Here is a 24,859-nt window from a genome sequence, read left to right as displayed (position 1 = left end):
AGATGCTTTACACAGACCATCATGTAGCTCAGATAATGAAAAAAACACAGACAGTGAAAGTGAACATGACAGTGATGGAGAGGGAAACACAAGTGAAGGTGTAATTCAAAGTGATGCACCTCAAATGAATCACAGTGCCTGTAATAATCTTCTCCCTGCTTCTAATGTGAAGTTAAAAACAGGACAGATTGTAACTTACGTGAAAAGAGATATATGTGTAACATGTAGGGCTAAAGTACTCAGTAGAGCAGGTAAAGCAACAGGAACCTATAAAAACTGTTATAATGTGCAGCATATTGAGCCTGATGGCAGTACTGGACTAAAAGAGGCTGTTGACATGTCGTGTGTACAGCATCTTAACACTGAGTCAGCTGTCGGGGAGGCTGATGTACTCATAACAAAAGACATATCATTTGATGCAGCCAAACAGGCAGAGATAGAAAGCTGGAAAAGCAATAATGTTTTTGAATAGACTGAAAATACAGGACAAAAGTGTATCTCCACTAGGTGGGTCTGTAGTCTCAAAGAAAGTGACACTGGTATTGTACCCAAAGCCAGACTTGTAGCAAGGGGGTTTGAAGAACTTAATTTAAAAAATCTAAAAAAAGATTCACCAACCTGTGCTTCTGAATCTCTAAGGCTATTGCTAAGTGTCATTTGTCAAAATCATTGGAAAGTCCATTCCATGGACATTAAGTCTGCCTTTTTACAGGGTATGGAGTTGTCGAGAGACATTTATGTCAACCCTCCTCCAGAAGCTAACTGTAAGGGGGTTATTTGGAAACTAAAGAAGTGTGTGTATGGGCTTGCTGATGCATATCTCTACTGGTACAACAAGGTGAAGGAAATCATGCTGAGCACAGGTGGTAAAGTGTCACAGGTAGACCCAGCAGTAATTTATTGGCTGGATGATGAAAACACAGTGACAGGTGTACTCGCATGTCATGTAGATGATTTTATGTGGGCAGGCTCATCAAACTTTTCAGAAAATGTGATCCCTAAACTGAAGTTTGAGTTCCAAGTGGGACGTGAGGAACATGACAATTTCTGCTATTTGGGAATGGATATTGAAACTGTTGATGATTCTGTACAGTTGCATCAGCACAGCTACATTGAAAGTCTGCACCCCATTCACTTACAGCCAGTCCGTGCTCTAGAAAGAGATGCTCCTCTTAATGAAACAGAAAAAGAACAACTCAGATCAAAAATAGGACAGACACTCTGGGTTGCAAAACAGACAAGACCTGACGTAATGTTTGATTCTTGTTGTCTGGCATCTAGTCTAAAGAATGCGACTGTGCAATCAATTCACAATGCTAATAAGTTAGTTCGTAAACTTAAAGATGAAAAAGTGACTTTAAAATTTCAACATTTGGGAAATGATACTGCCTTAAACCTAACTATTCAGCGATGCTTCATTAGGAAATCTTCCTGATGGAGGTACACAAGGGGGCATGTTGATCACCCTAATGGGTAAAGGAGGTAAATTCTCCCCCCTTTTCTGGCAGTCCAAGAGAATTCGACGTGTGGTGCGTAGCACCCTTGCCGGAGAAACTCTGGCCATGTCGGATGGAATAGACAATGCAGTGTTTCTTGCCACCCTTTATTCTGAGCTCACTACTGGCACCGCTGGTCTAAATGCTCCAGCGTTAGTTTGTGTGACTGATAATCATTCTCTCTATGATGCTCTTCGATCAACAAAACAGGTAACAGAGAAAAGGCTTCGGTTAGATATAAGTGGCATCAAAGAACTTATTCACAACAAAAAAATACAAAAGGTACTTTGGTCAGCAACAAAAGCTCAACTGGCTGACTGTCTTACGAAAAAGGGGGCATCACCCTTGAAGCTTTTGAAAGCATTGAGTGAAGGAAAATGGGTTCTTACCTAAGTTGATTGTATTGTTTCTGTTGTTTAAAAAGACATGTATTTGTTCTTAAGAAACATGTGCTATTTATTTTTTTTATATAAAAGATAGGGAGATTGTTAACATGTTTCTGCATATACTGGGTTAACGCATGCACAGTGTTTATGGGCGGGATACGGAGTTAACGCATGTGCAGTGTTGATTGGCGGGAAGGAAAAAGTGTTTCCGGTTTTTCCTCTGTGCTGCAGTTGATTAAAAGTTGTGAACCAGAATAGACGTTGTGTTTATTCACCCATATTTAACACGCGTAGCGAACAATCCAACCAGTTTTCATTGTAAACCTACCGAAGCAAAGTAAACTGAACTGGAGTGCTGGTGGTGCAAAGGTGACATGATTGATGGCCACACAAGGCAACAGGTCACCGGCACCTGACCTGACCCCTGTTAAGAGTGTCTTTGGCTTCACCTGTTTTAACCTGAGGCTTCTTCTTCCCGCAGTACCTGTTTTGAGTCCTCTTCTTCCTGAGCCTTGCAAAACTCCTGCTCAATGGAGCAGTCCAGCTCACTGAACAGTCCCACCTCCTCACAGTTCTTCAGGAAGCGCGTTGGCGTCGGCGTCTGGTCTGAGAAGGAGAACCAATAAGTACTGGCTTGAGTATTATTCCATGTTTAAAAGTGTATACATGTAGGAAGGACGGAAATAACATTGCACACATGAACTGCAGGTTGGATGCTTTCCTGGAGTGATTTTCTTGTAGTTTTCTGTTGGTTAGCAAGTCATTTGCACTTTTGTAACAGCATAAATGCGCTTATAAAAACAAAGAGGTTTATTGCTACAATGTGGTTGCTATGATTTGTTAAGAAAACATGACAACTTTAAATGGGATGGAGGGGGAGAGACACTTTTTTGACAGCGCCGCTGCAGCTGATAAAGCACAGATCTCACCTACCATGCGGGAGTCTCATTTGTTGAGTTCACTCAAAGCTGTGGTATTCAACTTGGCTTTGTGGTGGGGGGTGCACATAGCTCAGGTTTCAGACAGTTGAGGGTGATTTTTAGGATCAGGGTGGTTTCAAAGACTAAAAGCACAGCTCAAGAGTGTGTTTATCTACTTTCAGGAGAGCAAGGTTTGCTTGACTCTGACTTGCATGCTGACCTATGAGCCCTCATGACAGTTTAGTACTTGGCATATTTGTGTACAATTTTGGAGGTTAAATGTGCTTATGAGCAATATTTGAACGCGATAACTTAGACTTAGGCTTCTTCCTTTATTGTCACTCAAAGTTGAACTTTAGAGTACAGATAAGAACGAAATTGTGTTGCATTAGCTGGTTGTACTGCAGGATATAAATAAATAGATTTACTGTACAAATAAATACAGTATATTACACTTTTGCATATGCATCCACGTTTACGGATGTATGTTATATTGTCTTTATATCCCATCGAGCTAATTCGTTTTGGGGGGAATTGAAGGGATTATTATGATGCGTTCAAGAGTCTTATGGCCTGAGGGAAGAAGTTGTTAGAGAACCTGGAAGTTCTGCTATGGAGGCTGCGGAACCTCTCTCCAAAGTCCAGCAGTGAGAACAGTCCTTGGTGGGGGTGGGAGGAGTCTCTACTGATTTTCTGAGCCCTGGTCAGGCAGCAGCTTTTTTGCAATTTCCCAGATACGAGAGTTAACTAAACAGTAATAGGGACAAATAAAGCAAAAAGCTACTCAGTCGTATAACACCTATTCAGCATATCCTGAGTATTTAATCAAGAGCTTAGTATTGGTCATAATTGTAGCCTAATGTAAATGCTACTGTTTCTTTGCACAGTTGGCAATTAGATGAATGTAATAAAGTCAAACAGTTATACACAAATGTTTGGATGTTTTTAAAGATAAAGGGCGTGATCTACTAAAATCCAAATGTGCAACTATAAAATAGTTTTTTGTGTTGCACTTGGTATACTAAGACTGCATATACAGTTGATAACTGGTGCAGACCGCTTTATTCAAATGAGCTTTTGCACGTACTGGCTGTGGCAAAGGAAACACTCGTTACCATACTTGCCAAACTTGAGACCTCAAAATTCAGGAGATGGGGGGGGGGGGGGGGGGGGTGGTTGGGGGGCCGGGGTTAAGTGGTAGCGGGGGTGTATATTGTCGCGTCCCGAAAGAGTTAGTGCTGCAAGGGGTTCTGGGTATTTGTTCTGTTGTGTTTATGTTGTGTTACGGTGCGGATGTTCTCCCAAAATGTATTTGTCATTCTTGTTTGGTGTGGGTTCACAGTGTGGCGCATATTTGTAACAGTGTTAAAGTTGTTTATACGGCCTCCCTCATTGTGACCTGTATGGCTGTTGATCAAGTATGCCTTGCATTCGCCATGTGTGTCGTATATTATGTGGCTGGGCCGATACGCTGTTTTGTATGGAGGAAAAGCAGACGTGATGACAGGTTGTAGAGGACGCTAAAGGTAGTAAGGCACGCCCCCAATATTGTTGTCCGAGTGGAAATCGGGAGAAATTTGGGAAAATGGTTTCCCCGGGAGATTTTCGGGACGGGCACTGAAATTCGGGAGTTTCCCGGGAAAATCGGGAGGGTTGGCAAGCATGCTCATTACCCTCCACATTCATGTGACTATGCTCACCAAACTGTGTGCGATGTTTTTGAACCAACAACACACATCTGTAATTTGTAACACCTTTTCCGCAATATAGATTTACAATCAAGACAACAGAAACTGTTTTTAGCTCGCTGATGTGCACTCTGCAGGGAGGTGTTGGACCATTACAAGAGCCGCCATTCATGCCTTTGGAATGATCCAACGAAAGAAATTGCATATTGCAAGACATTTTTTAATAAAAGAGATGTACAGTAACATAGTAATATCCATCCATCTATCCATTTTCTACCGCTTATTCCCTTTGGGGTCGCGGCTGGCATAGATTCACCTGGTCACAACATTAGTTACACATGCACATTCTTCGATCGATACAGAGCTACAAAAAAGCGATGCTTTTAGCAGCATTTATGTCACTGCATGTTGCACGTCGGTGTTATGTGCATTTTAACATCCATCTATAAATCCATCCATTTTTTACCGCTTATTCCCTTCGGGGTCACAAGTTGCGCTGGAGCCTATCTCAGCTACAATCGGGTGGAAGGCGGCGTACACCCTGGACAAGTCGCTACCTCATTGCAGGGCCAACACAGATAGTCAGACAACATTCACACTCACATTCACACACTAGGGACAATTTAGTGTTGCCAATCAACCTATCCCCAGGTGCATGTCTTTGGAGGTGGGAGGAAGCCGGAGTACCCGGAGGGAACCCACGCATTCACGGGGAGAACATGCAAAATCCACACAGAAAGATCCCGAGCCCGGGATTGAACCAAGGAATACTCAGGACCTTCGTATTGTGAGGCAGACGCACTAACCCCTCTTCCACCATGAAGCCCAACATAGTAATATATTTCCTCAATTAAAAAATAATAGCATTTAAAAAAGAAATTCTGACGCCAATTTTTATTTTAATCAGCCCCTTCAGGCATCCAACAGCTATAAAATTCTAAAATTCTATTTCTGAATAGACCTAATGTCTAATATTATTTTATTTCTGACAGTCCCAATATGTTGACACACACGTAGGAGGACAGAGGATTCTTTGTCCATCGTCTGTCTTTGCAGCCGTGAGTGTAACTGTAACTTTGTCAGTTTGCACATATTAAGTGTTAAGCGTACTAAAAAAAGGTGCAAAATAGCACCGGCAGAGCAGTTTCACCTTGATTGATCAAATTGCGCGTGCTGAACGAAAATATTTGCATTTTCTCCTTCCAGTATTGTGGGTGTTCTGGTGATCCCCATATATTCTGCATATTCATGAACACAGACATACTAAGTTATTGCACTCCTTATTCTGCTCACTTAAGAGACATAATCCTCTGCGTATTAGTAGTAGATCGGCTTTGCATGTGCTATCAAGTTTGCGTGCAAACCCTTAGTAGATCAGGTCCAAAGTTGTCAAAACTAACCCCATCTTCGCAAAGTTGCAGAAACAACAGTAGAAGCTGCAGTAGGCATGCCAGGTCAATAGTTGGCGATGGCACATGGTAACTCAACGATGTTAACAAACGTAGTGCTGGGTTTCATGTAACGTCACTTGCTGTCACCTCAAATTTATGGCAGAGTGAAGATGTTGCATACTTGTTGTGTTATCGCCTATAAAAAATGTTCCAATAGGGATTTGGGTAAAAGATATTACGGATCTACTAAAATAGCTCATCATAAAGTGAAATCAAATGTTTAAACTTTTAAAATAGGCCGACATCTGCACTGCTAAATGTAAATAAATAGTAGCCATGTGGAATATTTGCCTTCCTGTGGAAACCTGAAGGTCACATGGTTGCTAACGTTGCTAACAACATGCACTCCTGTGCTTCAATCATAATGATAGTTATAACAATCGATTTTATCCATAATGCAACTTTCAATCAGAAAAAGGTGTTACAGAAAACAATATATATATTATTATTTGTAAATATATGAAAAAATATATATTATTGCAGTTAGTGTAAAAAAAAAAAAAAACATTTTTAACTATCCATCCATCCATCCATCCAATTTCTACCGTGTGTCCCTTTTGGGGTAGCAGGGGGTGCTGAAGCCTATCTCAACTGCATTTGGGCGGAAGGCAGTGTACACCCTGGACAAGTCGCGACCTCATCACAGGGCCACATTTTCAACTAAAATAGTAAAAATCTATCAAAAGTAAATAAAATTAAGGTTTTTGATTGATGAGAGTAATGTGTCTCAGGCGCTGTTCAAAGACAATATACACTTTGATGGAGTACTACAACCTTGTGTTCTTGTGTGGAGTGACTGCCTTAAGTTGTGCAAAATAAATACATGTGAACTAAAATAAAAGTGAATATGTTTCTTAAATATTCAATAAAAGCGAAATGCAAATGAAAATACATCTTCACCACACCAGTCATAATTTTTGCGTTTACAAAACTTCTTTAGCTCCAGACTTTTTCTGTTTGTTTGAAATTGGCAATACTACCGCAAGTGATGGAAAAGTGTATTACAACTGAGTACCGCTGCGGCCTAAACGGACCACAGCTGAGAAACCCAACTCGGGGGGCACTTGCGGCCAAACAATGGGAACACTGCTCGAGATAGTCAAGTTTTCTGCTCGCCATCAAAGTTCAAGTTCACTACGACAACATCCAATCTTTGTGTTTTAAAGCCTTTTTAAGGGGAAACATTTACAAACGAGATCTCATTATTTGTGGGGGTCTCCGTTAGCTGTACTCTTGCTGGCATATATGTAAGACACATGCTAGCATACAAAAAATGTTTTGGAAAACCCAACGAATCAGGTTCAACTATGAAAAACCTTAGTCAAAGCAGCCTAATGTTGAGTAATAAAATCCTGCCTTTTACAATACGATGTCAAGCTGGGCCTGAGTATAATGGTCAGTGTTCAGGAAAATTACTTTTAAAAGCAATTAATTATGGCTACTAGAGATGTCCGATAATGGCTTTTTTTCCTCTATCCGATATTCCGATATTGTCCAACTCTTAATTACCGATTCTGATATCAACCGATACCGATATATACAGTCATGGAATTGACACATTATTATGCCTAATTTTGTTGTGATGCCCCGCTGGATGCATTAAACAATGTAACAAAGTTTTCCAAAATAAATCAACTACATTCATGTAAAAAAGTGCCAACATGGCACTGCCATATTTATTATTTAAGTCACAAAGTGCATTATTTTTTTAACATGCATCAAAACAGCAGCTTGAAATTTGGGACATGCTCTCCCTGAGAGAGCATGAGGAGGTTGAGGTGGGTGGGTTTTTGAGGTGGGGGTGGGGGGTGGGGGGTAGCGGGGGGTGTATGTTGTAGTGTCCCGGGAGAGTTAGTGCTGCAAGGGTTCGGTGTATTTGTTCTGTTGTGTATATGTTGTGTTACGGTGCACATGTTCTCCCGAAATGTGTTTGTCATTCTTGTTTGGTGTGGGTTCAAAGTGTGGCGCATATTTTTAACAGTGTTAAAGTTTTTTATACGGCCACCCTCAGTGTGACCTGAATGGCTCTTGACCAAGTATGCGTTGCATTCACTTATGTGTGTGAAAATCCGTAAGTATTATGTGACTGGACGGCATACCCCCAGAGGTCGTGAAGAACTGTGATCTCGATGACATCATTCTAGAGTTCTGCAACCTTGCTCTGCTGCACAATCGGCTGCCTGAATATGTGGTCTCTATCAAACATCGAGCCAGTGCCCAAATCCGGAGACCTCTCGAAGCCAGACAACTACCGAGGCATCAGCCTGACCTGTATCACTACGAAAGTTCACAACCGCATGATCTTAAACAGGGTCCGGCATGCAATCGACCCTCACCTGAGAGTAAATCAGAATGGCTTTCGAGAAGGACGAACGACTACAGCCCAGATCTTGGCACTGAGGAGATTGATTGAGGAGGTGAGGAAGGACAACCTGACTGCAGTCCTATGCTTCATAGACTTCAAAATGGCATTTGACCTGATACATCGAGGCACGATGGTGAAGATCTTGAAGGCATACAGTATTCTTCCGAACCTACTCCGAGCAATAGATTCCATGTACGCAGGAACAAGGGCCAGGGTGGTGACCCCAGATGGCAACAGCGAGGAGTTTGACATCCTGGCTGGAGTTATACAAGGGGATAAACTAGCCCCCTTCCTCTTCACCATAGTCCTTGATCATGCGCTCAGGAAGGCAATAAATAGGCGAGAGCAGGAACTTGGCTTCACGCTGACACCAAGGAAGTCGAGTCGACAACCGGCAGTGGTCTTGACAGACCCTGACTAGGCGGATGACATCAGTCTGCTCTCCAACAACGTAGAACAAGCACAAGTACTACTACACAAGGTAGAGCTAGAGTGCGCCAAGATTGGCCTTAGGCTAAATGCCAAGAAAACTGATGTCATGACCTACAACGTTCCACCAGAACATCAACCTCTGGTAACAGCAGGAGGCACTGTGCTGAAAGAAGTTGAGGACTTCAAATACCTGGGCGTATGGGTCAACTCAACTGAGCGAGATCTAAAAGTGAGGAAGACACTTGCATGGAGGGCCCTGAACGGCATGACCAGTGTATGGAACTCCAACCTCCCCCGACAAATCAAACTCAGCTAGTTCTATGCGACAGTTGAGTCCGTTCTCCTCTATGGCAGCAAATGCTGGACCCTGACTATGCGGATGACATCCACAAACTCCTTCTCTGATACCTGCCACTGCTGTTCCCCTCTCCCCCACTGAAAAAGCCAGCCCGGTGTGCCTGACACCAGGACATGTGAGACGACAGCTGGAGAGAGTCAATCCAGCCAAGTCAGCTGGCCCTGACCAAGTCAAGCCCTGGGTTCTGAAGACTTGTGCTGCTCAGCTGACTGTGATCCTCCATTTCCTTGTCAACCTGAGTCTGAAGCTAGAACTGATACCAGTGCTGTGGAAAACATCCTGCATAGTGCCGATGCTCAAGAAGCCCATCCCATCGGGCTTGAACGACTTCAGACCTGTTGCCCTGACGTCGCAGGTCATGAAGGTCCTCGAAAGACTTCTCCTGGAACAGCTGAGACCCCTGGTGGCTCCTTCCCTGGATCCTCTACAGTTTGCATATCAGCCCCATGTAGGAGTGGATGATGCTGTTATCTACCAGCTGCATCGTGCTCACTCTCACCTGGATGGTGGGAAGGGGCACTGTGAGGATCATGTTCTTTGATTTCTCCAGTGCCTTTAACACCATTCAGCCAATTCTGATGAGTGACAAGTTGCTCAGGATGGGTGTCAGTTCATCCATTGTCTCCTGGATCACTGATTACTTGTCTGACAGGCCCCAGTTTGTGCGACTGGGGAGCTCCCTGTCAGATACTGTGGTCAGTGGTGTAGGTGCTCCACAGGGGACTGTCCTGTCTCCTTTCCTGTTCACCCTGTACACCTCAGACCTCCAGTACAGTTCCAGGTTCTGCCACCTGCAGAAATATTCTGACAACTCTGCTGTGGTCGGGTGTGTCAGAGAGGGACAGGAATTGGAGTATAAGACACTGATTGCTGACTTTGTGGAGTGGTCTCAGGCGAACAATCTGGTCCTTAACGTGGACAAGACCAAGGAGCTGGTCATCGACTTCAGGAAGAGTATGACCCCGGTGGAGCCCATCAAGATCCAGGGCCGGGAGGTGGCAGTGGTGGGGCAATATAAGTACCTGGGAGTTCATTTGAACAGCAGACTGGACTGGAAGAACAACTGCAATGCTGTTTGCAAGAAGGAAATGAGCAGACTCTTTTTCATGAGGAAGCTTAGGTCCTTTAATGTGTGCAGGAAGGTGTTGGAGATCTTCTATCAGTCTGTTGTGGCCAGTGTTCTGCACTTCGCTGTGGTTTGCTGGGAGAGCAGCACCAGCAAAAGGGACTCAAACCGGATTGATAAACTGATCCGGAAAGGCGGCCAAACTATGTGCTCGCAGTTGGAGGCGTTTGTATCAGTGAGGGACAGGAGGACACTTGACAAATTGCTGGCCATCATGGACAATCCTGCCCACCCATTCCACCAGACAATTGAGGGACAGCGGAGTTCATACTCCAACAGGCTCCTTCAGCTTCCTTCCCGCACTTTGCGATTCAAGAACTCCTTCATTCCACACTCCATCCAGCTGTATAATCACTCCCCATACAGCAACAGATAATATCCGTCTATTACCTGACACCTTCTATGTCAGCTAATTCTCTTAGTTTTTAATGTCTATATTTTATTTTCTGCTGGACTTACTTTCTTTTTTCTTTTTTTTTTATGCAGGGGCTGCCAAATATACTGTGATAGTGTACATAGCAATTGGTATATATTGTATATATGTTCTAGACATATTATGTCTGTATATATAATATACTGTACACATATTAAGTATGTATTGTATATATTCGCAGATATGTTATATTTTACATTGCTATACCTAGTCTATTTATACCTGCATTGTCCTTTCCATCCTTACACTTTCCATCATTGTAACTAAGCTACTGTGTTGAACAATTTCCCTTATGGATCATTAAAGTTTGTCTAAGTCTAAGTCCAAGTCTAAATCTGAAACCAACCCTGGAGAAGTCTCTGGATGGCTGCTACACCAGGATGCTGCGTGCAGTGCTTAACATCAACAAAAGTGCACACGTAACCAGCGGAATCCTCTACAAGGGAATACCAGAGGTGAGCTAGATGATTGCTGTAAGGAGAATGAGACTAGCAGGACACTGCCAAATACATCAGGAGCTGCCAGCCAGCAAATTGGCGCTGTGGGAACCAACACATGGGCATCGGTAAAGAGGACGTCCCACACTAACATACGTGGACATACTCAAGAAGGATGCAGGAGCTTAGAGTACCAAGGAACTGGCCAAATGTATGGAGAATCAGGATGACTGGAAGCAACGATGGAAGGCTCGTCTGAGGACGACCTAGAGAGAGGGCTGGCATGCACAGGCAGTGCCTTTAAGGGAGAATGGTTGCCCCGGGAGATTTTCGGGAGGGGCACTGAAATTCGTGAGTCTCCCGGGAAAATCGGGAGGGTTGATAAGTGTCACTGGGAGACGCAACAGCTCTGTACTTCTCCCTAGGTCCGTGTACCACTCTTTACGCCGTACCGCGGCGTTTTAAAAATTCATAAATATTACTTTGTGAAACCGATACCGATAATTTTCTGATATTACATTTTAAAGCATTAATCAGCCGATAATATTGGCAGTCCGATATTATCGGACATCTCTAATAGCTACTGTTATTATTTAATACATATAATAATTAGTTGGGAAAGTCTGCTGAAATAGATTACCCATTACTGGAAAAAAGTAATGGCATAATATAGTGGCGTAATGCCATAGTACGGTGGTCAGCAAACCCGCGGCTCTCAAGCTGTATGCGTCTCTTTAGTGCAGCCCTATTGGCTCCCTGGAACATTTTTTACAAAGGATTGAAAATGAAAAGAGATTGGGGAAACATTTTTTTTGTTTTAGTATGTTTTATGTTTGAGGACAAACATGACACAAACCTTCCAATTGATAGCTATATCAATTGTTTAAAGTGTGTGTGTTTATGCGTGTTTATACTTCACTGATCAGAGTATTTGGTGAACATCATTTTGTCCTACTAATTTCGGCGGTTCTTGAACTCACCATAGCGTGGACTGTGATGCAACAGTTTGTTTCCATGTAAAATATTCCACTTCTTCTTTGTCTCAACTAATGTTTCTTTGTTGATGTTATTGACTTTTTGGAGTGCTAATCAGGCATCCCCGCGACCCCAAAAGGGAATAAGCGGTAAAAAATGGATGGATGGATGGATAATCAGGCATATTTGGTCAGTGCATGACTGCAAGCTAATCAATGCTAACATGCTATTCAGGCTAGCTGTATGCACATATTGCATCATTTTGCCTCATTTGTAGTTATATTTGAGCTCATTTAATATCCTTTACTTTTATCCTCTTTGTATGTAATTTATATTTGCATGTTTCATGACACATCATCTGTACGTAATATTGGCGGCATTTCAGATGTGTGCCATGTTGTTCCAGACCACAGCAAATGTTACCTTGCTTGCCAAAGATTGTAATAAAACTATTAAAAGAAGACAGCCTGCCGTTTCCTATAACTTGGACACACACATCCATACCTTCGGCCATTAAAAGCCAGTCATTTCCATGAGTTATCTCACCTTCTGAGTAGCCTCTGTTTTACTAATGGTTTCTAATGTTGTAAAAATGTGTAGAATAAATATTGAATGTCAACGCAGATTTGCTTCAGGCTGCGACACGTAGTCAATTTGATAGTAGGCTATTACAGCTAAAATAGACATTTACGTCATGTGTTGCCTTCATTATAAGACTTATATACGGCTTTTCATTTTTTGCAGGTCCAGACAGATTTGTTTTTTGTATTTTTGGTCCAACATTGTTACTGCACACGAGCGGGCTGTTTTTCCCTCTTCTGCGGGAGCATCTAGAAGCTCCGCTGTGAGCACCGCCAGACACGCCCTCGCACTCGCTGCGCAGACCGCGCCCATTCCCTGCTGCAGCCAGAGGCAATCTGTGATCAACGCACCTGGATATAATGAAGGACGACAGGATAAAGAGCTGCTGACTTCTCTTTGTAGAAACGTAGCTCTTTGTTCAGTAAGCTTCGCGTCATGTGTTGCCTTCATTATAAGACTTATATACGGCTTTTCATTTTTTGCAGCTCCAGACAGATTTGTTTTTTGTATTTGTCTTTCCCTCTTCTGCGGGAGCATCTAGAAGCTCCGCTGTGAGCACCGCCAGACACGCCCTCGCACTCGCCGCGCAGACCGCGCCCACTCTCCGCTACAGCCGGAGGCAATCTGTGATCAACGCACCTGGCTATAATAAAGGACGACAGGATAAAACACTGCTGACTTCTCTTCGTCGAAACGTAGCTCTTTGTTCAGTAAGCTTCGTGTCTCTGACTTCCCTCCTGATCTCACTCGTTTGCTTGTTCCCTCGTGTGTTGTCCTGATCCCATTTTTGTCTCCTCTTTTGCCCACAGTCACTCGTGCCTCAGCTTTCGCTGTGCGCCTCCGCTGCTGCCTTTTCCCCTGCACCCTGTTTTGCTCTACCCGATCCTTGACCCCTGCTTTGGACTTCCGGACTTCTCTCTCCTGCCTACGACCCCGCTTGCACCTCGGACCTCTTGGCTGCTTCCCATTTGACTTGGACGCTGCACATCCAACAAGCACTTCACAACAGACCTTACGGTATTTAAGTTTTCAAGTTTTTTTTTTTCAAGTTTACAAGTTTATTTACAATACCATATAACATTTACAATAATGGTGAATATCATTATTTAAAGATGTTGGTACGTGAAAGGGTCCCCCAAATAAGCTAGAAGAAGCTTTTGACAGGAGGTCCAAAGGTCAATATATACATGGAAAGATCAAATATGGTAGCAAGCACAACAACAAAAAACAAAAACAAAACGACAACAATGCTATATGATAAAAACAAGATAATAGTACTAAAGCAAGCATACACATACATACATACATTCATTCAACCATACAAAACCCAACAGTAGTCTAACCCACATGAGGCATTAAAGATATGTGGTTAATAGGTAATGTTTCCGTTTCTTTTTGAAGTTGGAGAATGGATACATCATCTTGAGTCTCTCATTAAGCTGGTTCCAAATCTTTGGTCCCCTGCATACAACACTTCGATCAGTACAAGCCAGTAAACGATGTTTACCTGTTATCAGATCTAAGTTACGAGTGTTGTGGGCATGCTGGTGATTGTAGATAGGAACCAAACTACAGAGCCTAAGATTCAGCCTGTAAATGACTTGATAGGTTAAACAAGCATTTTGATAAATATTGAACTCTGTCAGTCTTAAGAGATGATATTTATGAAATAGATGACGAATGGGGACATTAAACTTGGACCATGACAGGGCCCGTATAATTTTCTTTTGCATGGATTCTAATTTGTGAAGGTAGGTAGGAAAGGTGTTACACCAGATGATATTACAGTAGTTTAGATGTGGTTCAAAGAGAGTTTTGTACAAGGTAAGTAGAGAATAAAGAGGAAGATAATGACAAAGGTGAAAGAACAGATTAACATAAGGTTAATTTCCACACATAGTTTTCCATTCACCCACATAGTAGCATACACACCCCATGCAATCATCAAGCACTCAATAAATATGTTGAGCTTGATCAGCTGTTGTCTTGCCATCTCCTTTCCCCAGTCCTTACATAACACACATGGCTCTTTCAACGTTTTGGGTTGCCGACCCCTGCCATAGCATAATAGTGTAACGGCATCATTACTATCACTATTATTAGGGTTAATGATACATTTGACTTTGATTTTGAAACATGCAACTACTGCAAGTTTATACATTTTGCAAATGATAAGGGTAGAATAATTTCATTAAAGGCCAAATGCAAAAAGTCAGCATTTTTTTAAAGGTAGTTGTCTCTTTTGCATGTCAGCATGTAGTCTGACGGTCACATGACTGTAGATGCAATAAAGTGCCATCCCATCATATCTTCAACAAGACACACTGTGAAATTACAGGCGACCGCCAAGCCGTAACTCACCTGATAACATGTTGTCATTCTTTATGGAGGGAAACTTAAGGGTCATCTCATGTTTGTGTCGATGTATCATCAGATGGTCTTCAGTGGGAAAACGCTTTTTTTAAAACATAAAAAAGCAGAAAACAAATGTGTCAGTGTGACAAAATGTCTAAAAATATAAGCCTTTTTGTTCAAAGTGGTGTGTTTCACAGCTCTTAGTGTGATCCTTGATGTGTAAGAGGGTTACCCCCCCTCCCCCCACACCCCCAGGCAACCTCTATGTCTCCTCTTCATATTACACACATCAACACACTTTTTTCTTTACACACTTACCTGAGAACAGCCGGGAGCGTTGCAAATGTACGGCCTTTCCTGGTCTGAGTTCATCACAACTTGTCATAAAACTAGAAAAAGGACAAAAGAATAACATAAAGAGAGGAAGTGAGCGGCGCAGGTTTCCTCACCAGCATCCTTGAGGGATGAAACACGCTTATTGCATCACGCATGACATAAAATTATATTGCACCTGAAACAGCTGCAAGGTAATTTCAGTAATAAATGTTGTCGGCGCACATTTCGCTCTACATGATATTAATGCAATTGGTTGTTGGTTTTCAAGGACTGAAAATGATGGCTTCAGTAAAGTCTTCTTACGGGACACCTGACAGGTTCATGTGGAAACAAAACGTATAGCAAATCTGGCAGTGGACCACATCTGCTGGCCAAAAGTTTCCAGGTTTCACCTCAATTGTTTCTATAATTTGCCAGTTAGAGGCAAAAAGGGGAGAAAATTGGTTAAGACGGATAAATGTTATACTTAAATCTCATTTTAGGTTTTAGGGATTTATATGTTCAAGTTAAATCTATAGGGCAGTCATTTCACTGTCAAATTCACTTGAGTCAGGTAACTCCGTTCTAATCACAGCAGAAACACAAACAGCAGGTGACATCACTGCATAGTACGGGGGTCAGCAACCCACAGCTCTTTAGTGCCACCCTAGTGGCTCCCTGGAACATTTTTTAAAAAGGATTGAAAATGGAAAAAGATGGGGGGAATTTTTTGGGTTTTTTTTAGTATATTTTTTGTTTGAGGACAAACATGACACAAACCTTCCTAATTGTCAGAAAGCCCACTGTTTAATATGTTTGTGTGTATGCTTCACTGATGAGAGTATTTGGTGAACATCGTTGTGTTTTATCAATCAATCAATCAATCAATCAATGTTTATTTATATAGCCCCAAATCACAAATGTCTCAAAGGACTGCACAAATCATTACGACTACAACATCCTCGGAAGAACCCACAAAAGGGCAAGGAAAACTCACACCCAGTGGGCAGAGAGAATTCACATCCAGTGGGACGCCAGTGACAATGCTGACTATGAGAAACCTTGGAGAGGACCTCAGATGTGGGCAACCCCCCCTCTCTAGGGGACCGAAAGCAATGGATGTCGAGCGGGTCTAACATGATACTGTGAAAGTTCAATCCATAGTGGCTCCAACACAGCCGCGAGAGTTCAGTTCAAGCGGATCCAAGACAGCAGCGAGAGTCCCGTCCACAGGAAACCATCTCAAGCGGATCAGCAGCGTAGAGATGTCCCCAACAGATACAGGCGAGCGGTCCATCCTGGGTCCCGACGAGCGGTCCATCCTGGGTCTCGACTCTGGACAGCCAGTACTTCATCCATGGTCATCGGACCGGAGCCCTTCCACAAGGGAGGGGGGGACATAGGAGAAAGAAAAGAAGCGGCAGATCAACTGGTCTAAAAAGGAGGTCTATTTAAAGGCTAGAGTATACAGATGAGTTTTAAGGTGAGACTTAAATGCTTCTACTGAGGTAGCATCTCGAACTGTTACCGGGAGGGCATTCCAGAGTACTGGAGCCCGAACGGAAAACGCTCTATAGCCCGCAGACTTTTTTTGGGCTCTAGGAATCACTAATAAGCCGGAGTCTTTTGAACGCAGATTTCTTGCCGGGACATACGGTACAATACAATCGGCAAGATAGGCTGGAGCTAGACCGTGTAGTATTTTATACGTAAGTAGTAAAACCTTAAAGTCACATCTTAAGTGCACAGGAAGCCAGTGCAGGTGAGCCAGTACAGGCGTAATGTGATCAAACTTTCTTGTTCTTGTCAAAAGTCTAGCAGCCGCATTTTGTACCAACTGTAATCTTTTAATGCTAGACATGGGGAGACCCGAAAATAATACGTTACAGTAATCGAGACGTTTTACTAACTTCCGTGGTACTTGAACTCACCATAGTTTGGACTGTGGCGCAACAGTTTGTTTACATGCAAAATCTTCCACTCCTTCTTTGTCTCATTTTGTCCACCAAGAGGTTCATGCTGTGTGTGAATGCACAAGGACGCGCTTTGTTGATGTTATTGACTTGTCGGAGTGCTAATCAATGCTAACATGCTATTTAGGCTAGCTGTATGTACATATTACATTTTATGCCTCATTTGTAGGTATATTTGTGCTCATTTAATTTCCTTTTTTTATGTCCTCTGTGTATTTAATTTATATTTTCATGTCCCATCACACATTGCCTGTACGTAATATTGGCTGCATTTCTGATAGTTAATGGTGTGCCAATGTTGATCCAGACCACAGCAAACATTACCTAGCTTGCCAAAGATTGTAATAAGTCTATTAAAAGAAGACAGCCTGCTCTTTCCTTTAACTTGGACACACACTTCTATACCTATGGCCATTAAAAGCCAGTAATTTCCAGGAGTTATATCACCTTCTGAGTACCCTCTGATTTACTAATAGTTTCTAATGTTGTAAAAATGTGTAAAACAAATATTAGATTAGCGTCAGCCTGCAACACATAGTCATTTTGATAGTAGCTAATATAGACACTCACGTCATGTGTTGCCTTCATTATAAGATTTATATACGGCTTTTCATTTCCAGACAGGGGCTTCGCGGTGGAAGAGGGGTTAGTGCGTCTGCCTCACAATACGAAGGTCCTGCAGTCCTGGGTTCAAACCCAGGCTCGGGATCTTCCTGTGTGGAGTTTGCATGTTCTCCCCATACTCCAGGTACTCCGGCTTCCTCCCATTTCCAAAGACTTGCACCTGGGGATAGGTTGATTGGCAACACTAAATTGGCCCTAGTGTGTGAATGTGAGTGTGAATGTTGTCTGTCTATCTGTGTTGGCCCTGCGATGAGGTGGCGACTTGTCCAGGGTTTACTCCGCCTTCCGCTCGATTGTAGCTGAGATAGGCACCAGCGCCCCCGTGACCCCAAAGAGGGAATAAGCGGTAGAAATGGATGGATGGCATTTCCAGACAGATTTGTTTTTCGTATTTTGGTCCAATACGGCTCTTTCGACATTTTGGGTTGCCGACCTCAGGCTTAGCGCATGCTAAAACAGAAGATGTATTGTGTTTGGCAAAACAACGATGTATAACAGTAAAATATGTTCCTAAAGCCTGTCTATGAGCACCAAACATAAAAAAAAACTGGTCATCTCTTTAGAGAAAGGTCGCTCAAACCGTCGCTTTTGAAGTTGCAGCTTTTCATGACGTGAAGGTAAAAACTTTATGACTTACAACTTTATGGAGCATTGCTTTGAAAAATAAAGGGCTTCGCTACATGTCTTAAAATAAAGGCTTAACCAACTATCCGTCAGTCAGCTACAGATGTGGAAGCTCTAAGTTTTATCATTTTGTTTTTCTTCAGCAAATAGACTAACACCCGAATATAATTGATATTGAGAACTTTATGGTATTTATTTATATTTCTGTACAATGCACTGTGTGAGTTATATTCTTAATGTATGACTCTTTTTTTCTTTTCATTCCTGTGACTAACGTCATCTTTTCGCCTCCATTAGCTCCGTGCATATGTGTACTTACTACCTCTACTCGGTAGGACATAGAGCCTGTCGATGAGGTTAAGTACTGCTGCCACCTAGCTGCAGGTGTGTGTTTTGTTCTAATGTAAAGACTAGGGTGTAGACAATAATAATGAAAATCTCCCTGACTGGTCGCAACTCCCCAGCTGGTCCTCACCCACTATTTGCAAAAGACTGTGCTAACCTCGTATTACAAATGTAGATTTCATATCAAGACTATTGTGACCAAAATGATCACGGTTATCATTATTATCGCATCATTGTTGAATGTGCTCCAAAAATACTTATACACACACTGACTGAAATCTTTGACCAATATGTTTTTGTAAATAACCAGAATAAATAGACACACTATTTGTACTATATACTGTTATGTTTTGTGTTTATTTTGCTTAACTGATCAATCAATCATCCATCCATCCATTTCCTACCGCCTGTCCCGTTCGGGGTCTCTATCTCAGCTGCATTCGGGCAGAATTATTCAGCATGGCCATACAGTTAAATTGATAGTTACCTTGTTTCTGAGCGATTAACCTCAACATGCTGTGCAAAATGTAACCAACCAATGTGAATATATACATATAATATAATATTAAAGGCCTACTGAAACCCACTACTACCGACCACGCAGTCTGATAGTTTATATATCAATGATGAAATCTTAACATTGCAACACATGCCAATACGGCCGGTTTAGTTTACTAAATTGTAGGGGTGTAAAGATACGTGTATTTGTATTGAACTGTTTCGGTACGGGGGTTCCGGTTCGGTGCGGAGGAGTACCGAACGAGTTCCACACGAACATATGAAGTAGCCGCCAATGCTAAAGTCTTAAGAAGCTGCTCCGCTCCATTCTGCCTCTGTCTCCTGCACAGCACCCTGCATTGTCCCTCCCACACAACCATCTGATTGGTTACAATCTTAAAGGTAACAAGCCAATCAGCAGTGCATATTCAGAGTGCATGTAGTCAGCGCTTCAGCGTCTAGCAGATAGGCGTTTAATTTCACTAAAACACTAGTAACACAATAAGCAGATAAGGGATTTTCCAGAATTATCCTATTAAATGTGTCTAATAACATCTGAATCGCTCCCACTGCAGTCGCCTTTTTTTTAATTTTTATTCTTTTTCTATTTTTTATTCTAGTGCTTCACTCTAACTTTCCTCATCCACAAATCTTTCATCCTCGCTCAAATTAATTGGGAAGTCGTCGCTTTCTCGGTCCGAATCGCTCTTGCTGCTGGTGGCTATGATTATAAACAATGTGAGGATGTGAGGAGCCCTACAACCCGTGACGTCACGTGCACATCGTCTGCTACTTCCAGTATAGGCAAGGCTTTTTTATTAGCGACCAAATTCCAAACTTTATCCTCAATGTTCTTTACTAAATCCTTTCAGCAAAAATATGGCAATATCGCGAAATGATCAAGTATGACACATAGAATGGACCTGCTGTCACCGTTTAAATAAGAAAATCTAATTTCAATAGGCCTTTAAGCATATTAGTCGAGCCTATCCCTTCCTGTTCAACTTAGCCCAGGGGAGCCATGGCCCTTTTCAAATTAAAACTAGTTTGATACATTAAAAAAATAAAATGAAAAGTAAATCAATCAATGTTTATTTATATAGCTCTAAATCACAATTGTCTCAAACGGCTGCACAAGCCACAACGACATCCTCGGTTCAGAGCCCACATAAGTACAAGGAAAAACTCAGAACCCAGTGGGACGTCAATGTGAATGACTATGAGAAGCCTTGGAGAGGACCCCAGATGTGTGTGACCTCCCTCCCCCTCCCACTGATAGTGTTAAAGACTTAGTATTTTATGTGTTGTAATGCCTAAGCTTTTATTATTTTAATCATAGGTTTGTACTGAAGCACTTTAAGATTTATTTAAATGAAAAGTGTGAAACAAATACAATTTTTTTACTATTATTTATTATTTCTGGCAGGCGGTGTGTTGTCCTACTCTGTTCAGCAGTCATTGAACGCATTGTAAAAAACACCTGTGTCTTGTATTTCTCGGAGTGTAGAATGATCACTCTAATCTAAGAGAGCACAGCTTCTAGGTTCCATGTACATAATTGAATATCTTAGTTGCTCAGACAGTAATGTGTTTATATACATTTAGATTAATGTATGTCGTTTCTTAATACGAAAATATCTTAATGTGTTTTGTTTTCATGTTAGCATTTAAGCTAGCTAGCTGGCCCCAGTCAGTCAGGGAGTTTATCAAAGTGCAGTTATCTATCACAGGTTTTCCATAATTTTAAATCAAGATGGTAATACTAACCATCATGAGTTTTACCACGATTATTGTAAAATCCATACCTCATATGATATTGCGGTTAAAAACAAAGTGTAATGCTAGCACACATGTAGCTCACGTAGCCATGCTATTGTTGCTAACATCCTTCCCCACTCCTAAATGTTAAGTTGTTGTACCTGATATATGACAGTGGTTACAGTTCACAAAAAAATTATAGGTGTAAAAATTATGTGAATCCGTAATTCCTCTGTTCACTTCCAGTAATTAAAATGTAGAAATGACCATCAACATAAGAATACATTCAGCATTCAGCTAAAAATACAATTATGGAAGAGCTTCACAGAAAAAAACCCATGAAAACATTTAACTGCTTCTAAAGATCAATCCAAGGCCGACTATGTTTGTTTTAAAGGCTCAGAGGCCCTGGGTATGTTTAAGAAAATGCTGCAAATGTGAAACAGGAAAAAATCAAACGTAGATTGACTCAAAAAACCTAAATATTATCACCACATCCAACGTTCAACCATGTTTAAAATACGTCGAGCTATATTTACAGCAATAGGCTTATCAGAGCCTTTATAGCGCAGTCAGTAGAGCAGGGGTAGGGAACCTATGGCTCTAGAGCCAGATGTGGCTCTTTTGATGTCTGCACCTGCCTCTCAGATAAATCTTAGCTGACATTGCTTAACACGGTAAATAATAAATTAATGGGTTGTACTTGTATAGCGCTTTTCTACCTTCAAGGTACTCAAAGCGCTTTGACACTACTTCCACATTTACCCATTCACACACTGATGGAGGGAGCTGCCATGCAAAGCGCTAACCAGCACCCATCAGGAGCAAGGGTGAAGTGTCTTGCTCAGGACACAACGGACGTGACGAGGTTGGTACTAGGTGGGGATTGAATCAGGGACCCTCGGGTTTCACGCGGCCACTCTCCCAATGTGCCACGCCGTCCCGCAATGAATAATTCCGTTGGTAATCGCGCTGTCAAAAATAACGTTCACAATATAAAACATTCTCATGTATTTTAGTCAATCCATCCGGTTTCTACCGCACCTGTTCAAGAAGTGGCATTAATGGTAAGAAGTATTTTATTCATTGTTGGCTAGCTTCAGAATAACAATGTTATTAAAAAGAATAAGAGACTTGTTATTCTCTAAAAATGTTGGTCTTACTTAAAAATGCACGCATTTAATTGTATTCAATGTTAAAAAAAAATATTATATGGCTGTCACGGAAATACTTTTTTAAATATTTGGCTTGTATGGCTGTCTCAGCCAAAAAGGTTCCCAACCCCTGCAGTAGAGCATCAGACTTTTAATCTAAGGGTCCAGGTTTCAAGCCCATTTTCAGGTGATGTGTTTTAGGGCAATACTGGCTCTCTCTTTTAGGACATGATTGTCTAACGTTCTTTCTTAATGAGGAAATTTGAGCTAGTTTACTTCCTTCCCTTGAGCAAGACACCCAACTCCCACAACTTCATGGGCTTCAAGAAATTCGCCTGACTCCTTACTTTCTGACCTGTTAACAAACTACAAAAAATGGATGGAATGAAACTGAAAGTAGTGAACTGAACCAATATAATGTTTTTTCATACGAGCCTTTCTAAGTTCAACTTACTAACAAGTACGTTCTGTAGTCATTCTCCTACAGTCTTGTGTCTTGTGTTTCTGTTAGAGTCAGACTAGTGGACGCATCACTGGCCAGCATTCATCGAGTCAGTCGTTACAGCCGCACTATTGTACACTCATGTACTGTGGACAATACCAACACAACATGAAACACAAGTACACGTGGCATATGAACGGGCCCTGGTCAGTATTTCACTCTCAGCATTCTTTATCTGTAACAGAGCCTGGATAGCTCAGTCGGTAGAGCATCAGACTTTTAATCTGAGGGTCCAGGGTTCAAATCCCTGTTCAGGTGATGCAATTTAATATTAAAAGATGCTACAGTGTTTCCCCCAAGAAAATTTGTTAGTTAAGGTGGTGACTCTCCAGGAGTAGGTGACCGGGGGAGGGTGGGTGTAACTCGGCTTGTCGCTGCCACCACAGCCTGGTGGGGCAAAAAACTACAGACTGTGGTGACCAAAGCCGGCTTTGTCGTGTGAAGAAGCCTAAAACTTTTGGTTGTGTGTTCCGCATCATTTGCTGAATGGCGATATACGATATATATCTCAATATGTTTTCCGTATAGCAAAAACAAAACAGTCCTAGTTACCTGAGATACTAAAATAATAACTTACAAAGTCAAATTAATGACTTACTGTAAGTAAGCGTTTGAAAAGAGGAGTTAAAAGTGGGGCCACATGCTGACATACTGTATGTTCAACTCCATCCATCCATCTATTTTTCTACCGCTTATTCCCTTCGAGGTTGCGGGGGCGCTGGAACCTATCTCAGCTGCATTTGCGTGGAAGGCGGCGTACACCCTGGACAAGTCGCCACCTCATCGCAGGGCCAACACAGACAGACAGACAACATTGACATTCACATTCACACACTAGGGCCAATTCAGTGTTGCCAATCAACCTATCCCCAGGTGCATGTTTTTGGAGGTGGGAGGAAGCCGGAGTACCAGGAGGGAACCCACGCAGTCACGGGGAGAACATGCAAACACCACACAGAAAGATCCCGAGTGCAGGATTGAACCCAGGACTACTCGGGACCTTCGTATTGTGAGGAAGATGCACTAACCCCTCCTCCACCGTGCTGCTGATTTTTATTATGTAAATGTTATGTTTTTATCAACATGTGATAGCAGGGACCCTGCCATTCAAACCTAGGCTGCTACATTACTAATGATTAATGTAACTATAGCTGAAAAAATAGTACAATAGTAATAGGAGAGACTATTCATCCCTGAACACCATGGAGTTCACGTAGGCTTTATGATGCACTTACATTATTATATCAACTCTCAGAAACAGCTTCAGGAAACTCTGCATTTAACACAATGTCCTTTTTTGCTGCTTCAACACAGCTCAATCAACACAGAAAAAGGTAGGTAGGTCAATAATGCTTGTCTTTCTCTCAGACAGACAGGGCTTTGCGCTCCGTAACACACATACACTAGAGATACGCGGTTTGCGGTCTCATCCGCGGAGTCCGCCGATAAACCGCGGGTCGGGCGGTTGACATGAAGAAAAAATAGATTTTAATTAGATTCGGGCGGGTGGCGGTTGAACCATCCGGAGAGATTTGATATACATGGTTCTGTGATCGGAATCCTTTGCCATTCAAAGTGCCATATAAGTCCCGTGTCATAAAGCGAAGAAGACAATAAGAGACGCTGTTATTATCCTGAATGGCTGCAGGTAGTCACCCAGATAATAAGTATTAGGGCGTGCTATGAAGCCATTGGCTTTGTCGCCTATTACAACATGTACGATCTACTTGTCAGTCCAGCATCATGTTGTGTGTGGCTTCCGCGACAACACCCACCTGACTGCAAGGCATACTGGGTGACACAGAGTACACTAATGGTTGTGATATAAACAATTTTAACACTCTTCGTAATATGCGCCACGCTGTGAAGCCACACCAATTAAGAACGACAAACACATTTCGGGAGAACATCCTCACAGTAACACAACATGAACGCAACACAACAAATACCCATAATCCTTTGTATTCATGACACTTCCTGACTATTTTATACACCACGCTGGTTCGGGTGTACGGCGGGTGGATGACGACTTTGGTTCTGCGGATGCGGATGATATAATTGC

At 42.2% G+C, this 24,859-nt stretch overlaps 1 protein-coding gene and 1 non-coding gene across 2 annotated transcripts in view; one reads left to right on the top strand and one right to left on the bottom strand.

The window, feature by feature from the left end:
• The window catches only part of creb5b (cAMP responsive element binding protein 5b), a 207,770-nt gene that overhangs the window by 157,117 nt on the left and 25,794 nt on the right, over positions 1-24,859 (bottom strand). Inside the window, exons 2-4 of the mRNA XM_061915849.1 lie at positions 15,323-15,393; positions 15,011-15,104; positions 2,367-2,488 (exon numbers count right to left, since the gene is read on the bottom strand). Of these exons, the coding sequence (XP_061771833.1) occupies positions 2,367-2,488; positions 15,011-15,104; positions 15,323-15,376 (270 nt within the window). The 5' untranslated portion in view covers positions 15,377-15,393. The remainder of the gene's footprint in view (positions 1-2,366; positions 2,489-15,010; positions 15,105-15,322; positions 15,394-24,859) is intronic.
• On the top strand, positions 22,983-23,055 carry trnak-uuu (transfer RNA lysine (anticodon UUU)). Its single transcript has one exon. It is a non-coding gene; the product is annotated as a tRNA-Lys (tRNA).

This window comes from Nerophis ophidion, linkage group LG11 (assembly GCF_033978795.1).
Source record: "Nerophis ophidion isolate RoL-2023_Sa linkage group LG11, RoL_Noph_v1.0, whole genome shotgun sequence".
Classification (NCBI taxonomy): domain Eukaryota; kingdom Metazoa; phylum Chordata; class Actinopteri; order Syngnathiformes; family Syngnathidae; genus Nerophis; species Nerophis ophidion.
This window is presented reverse-complemented; position numbering and strand designations above follow the sequence as displayed.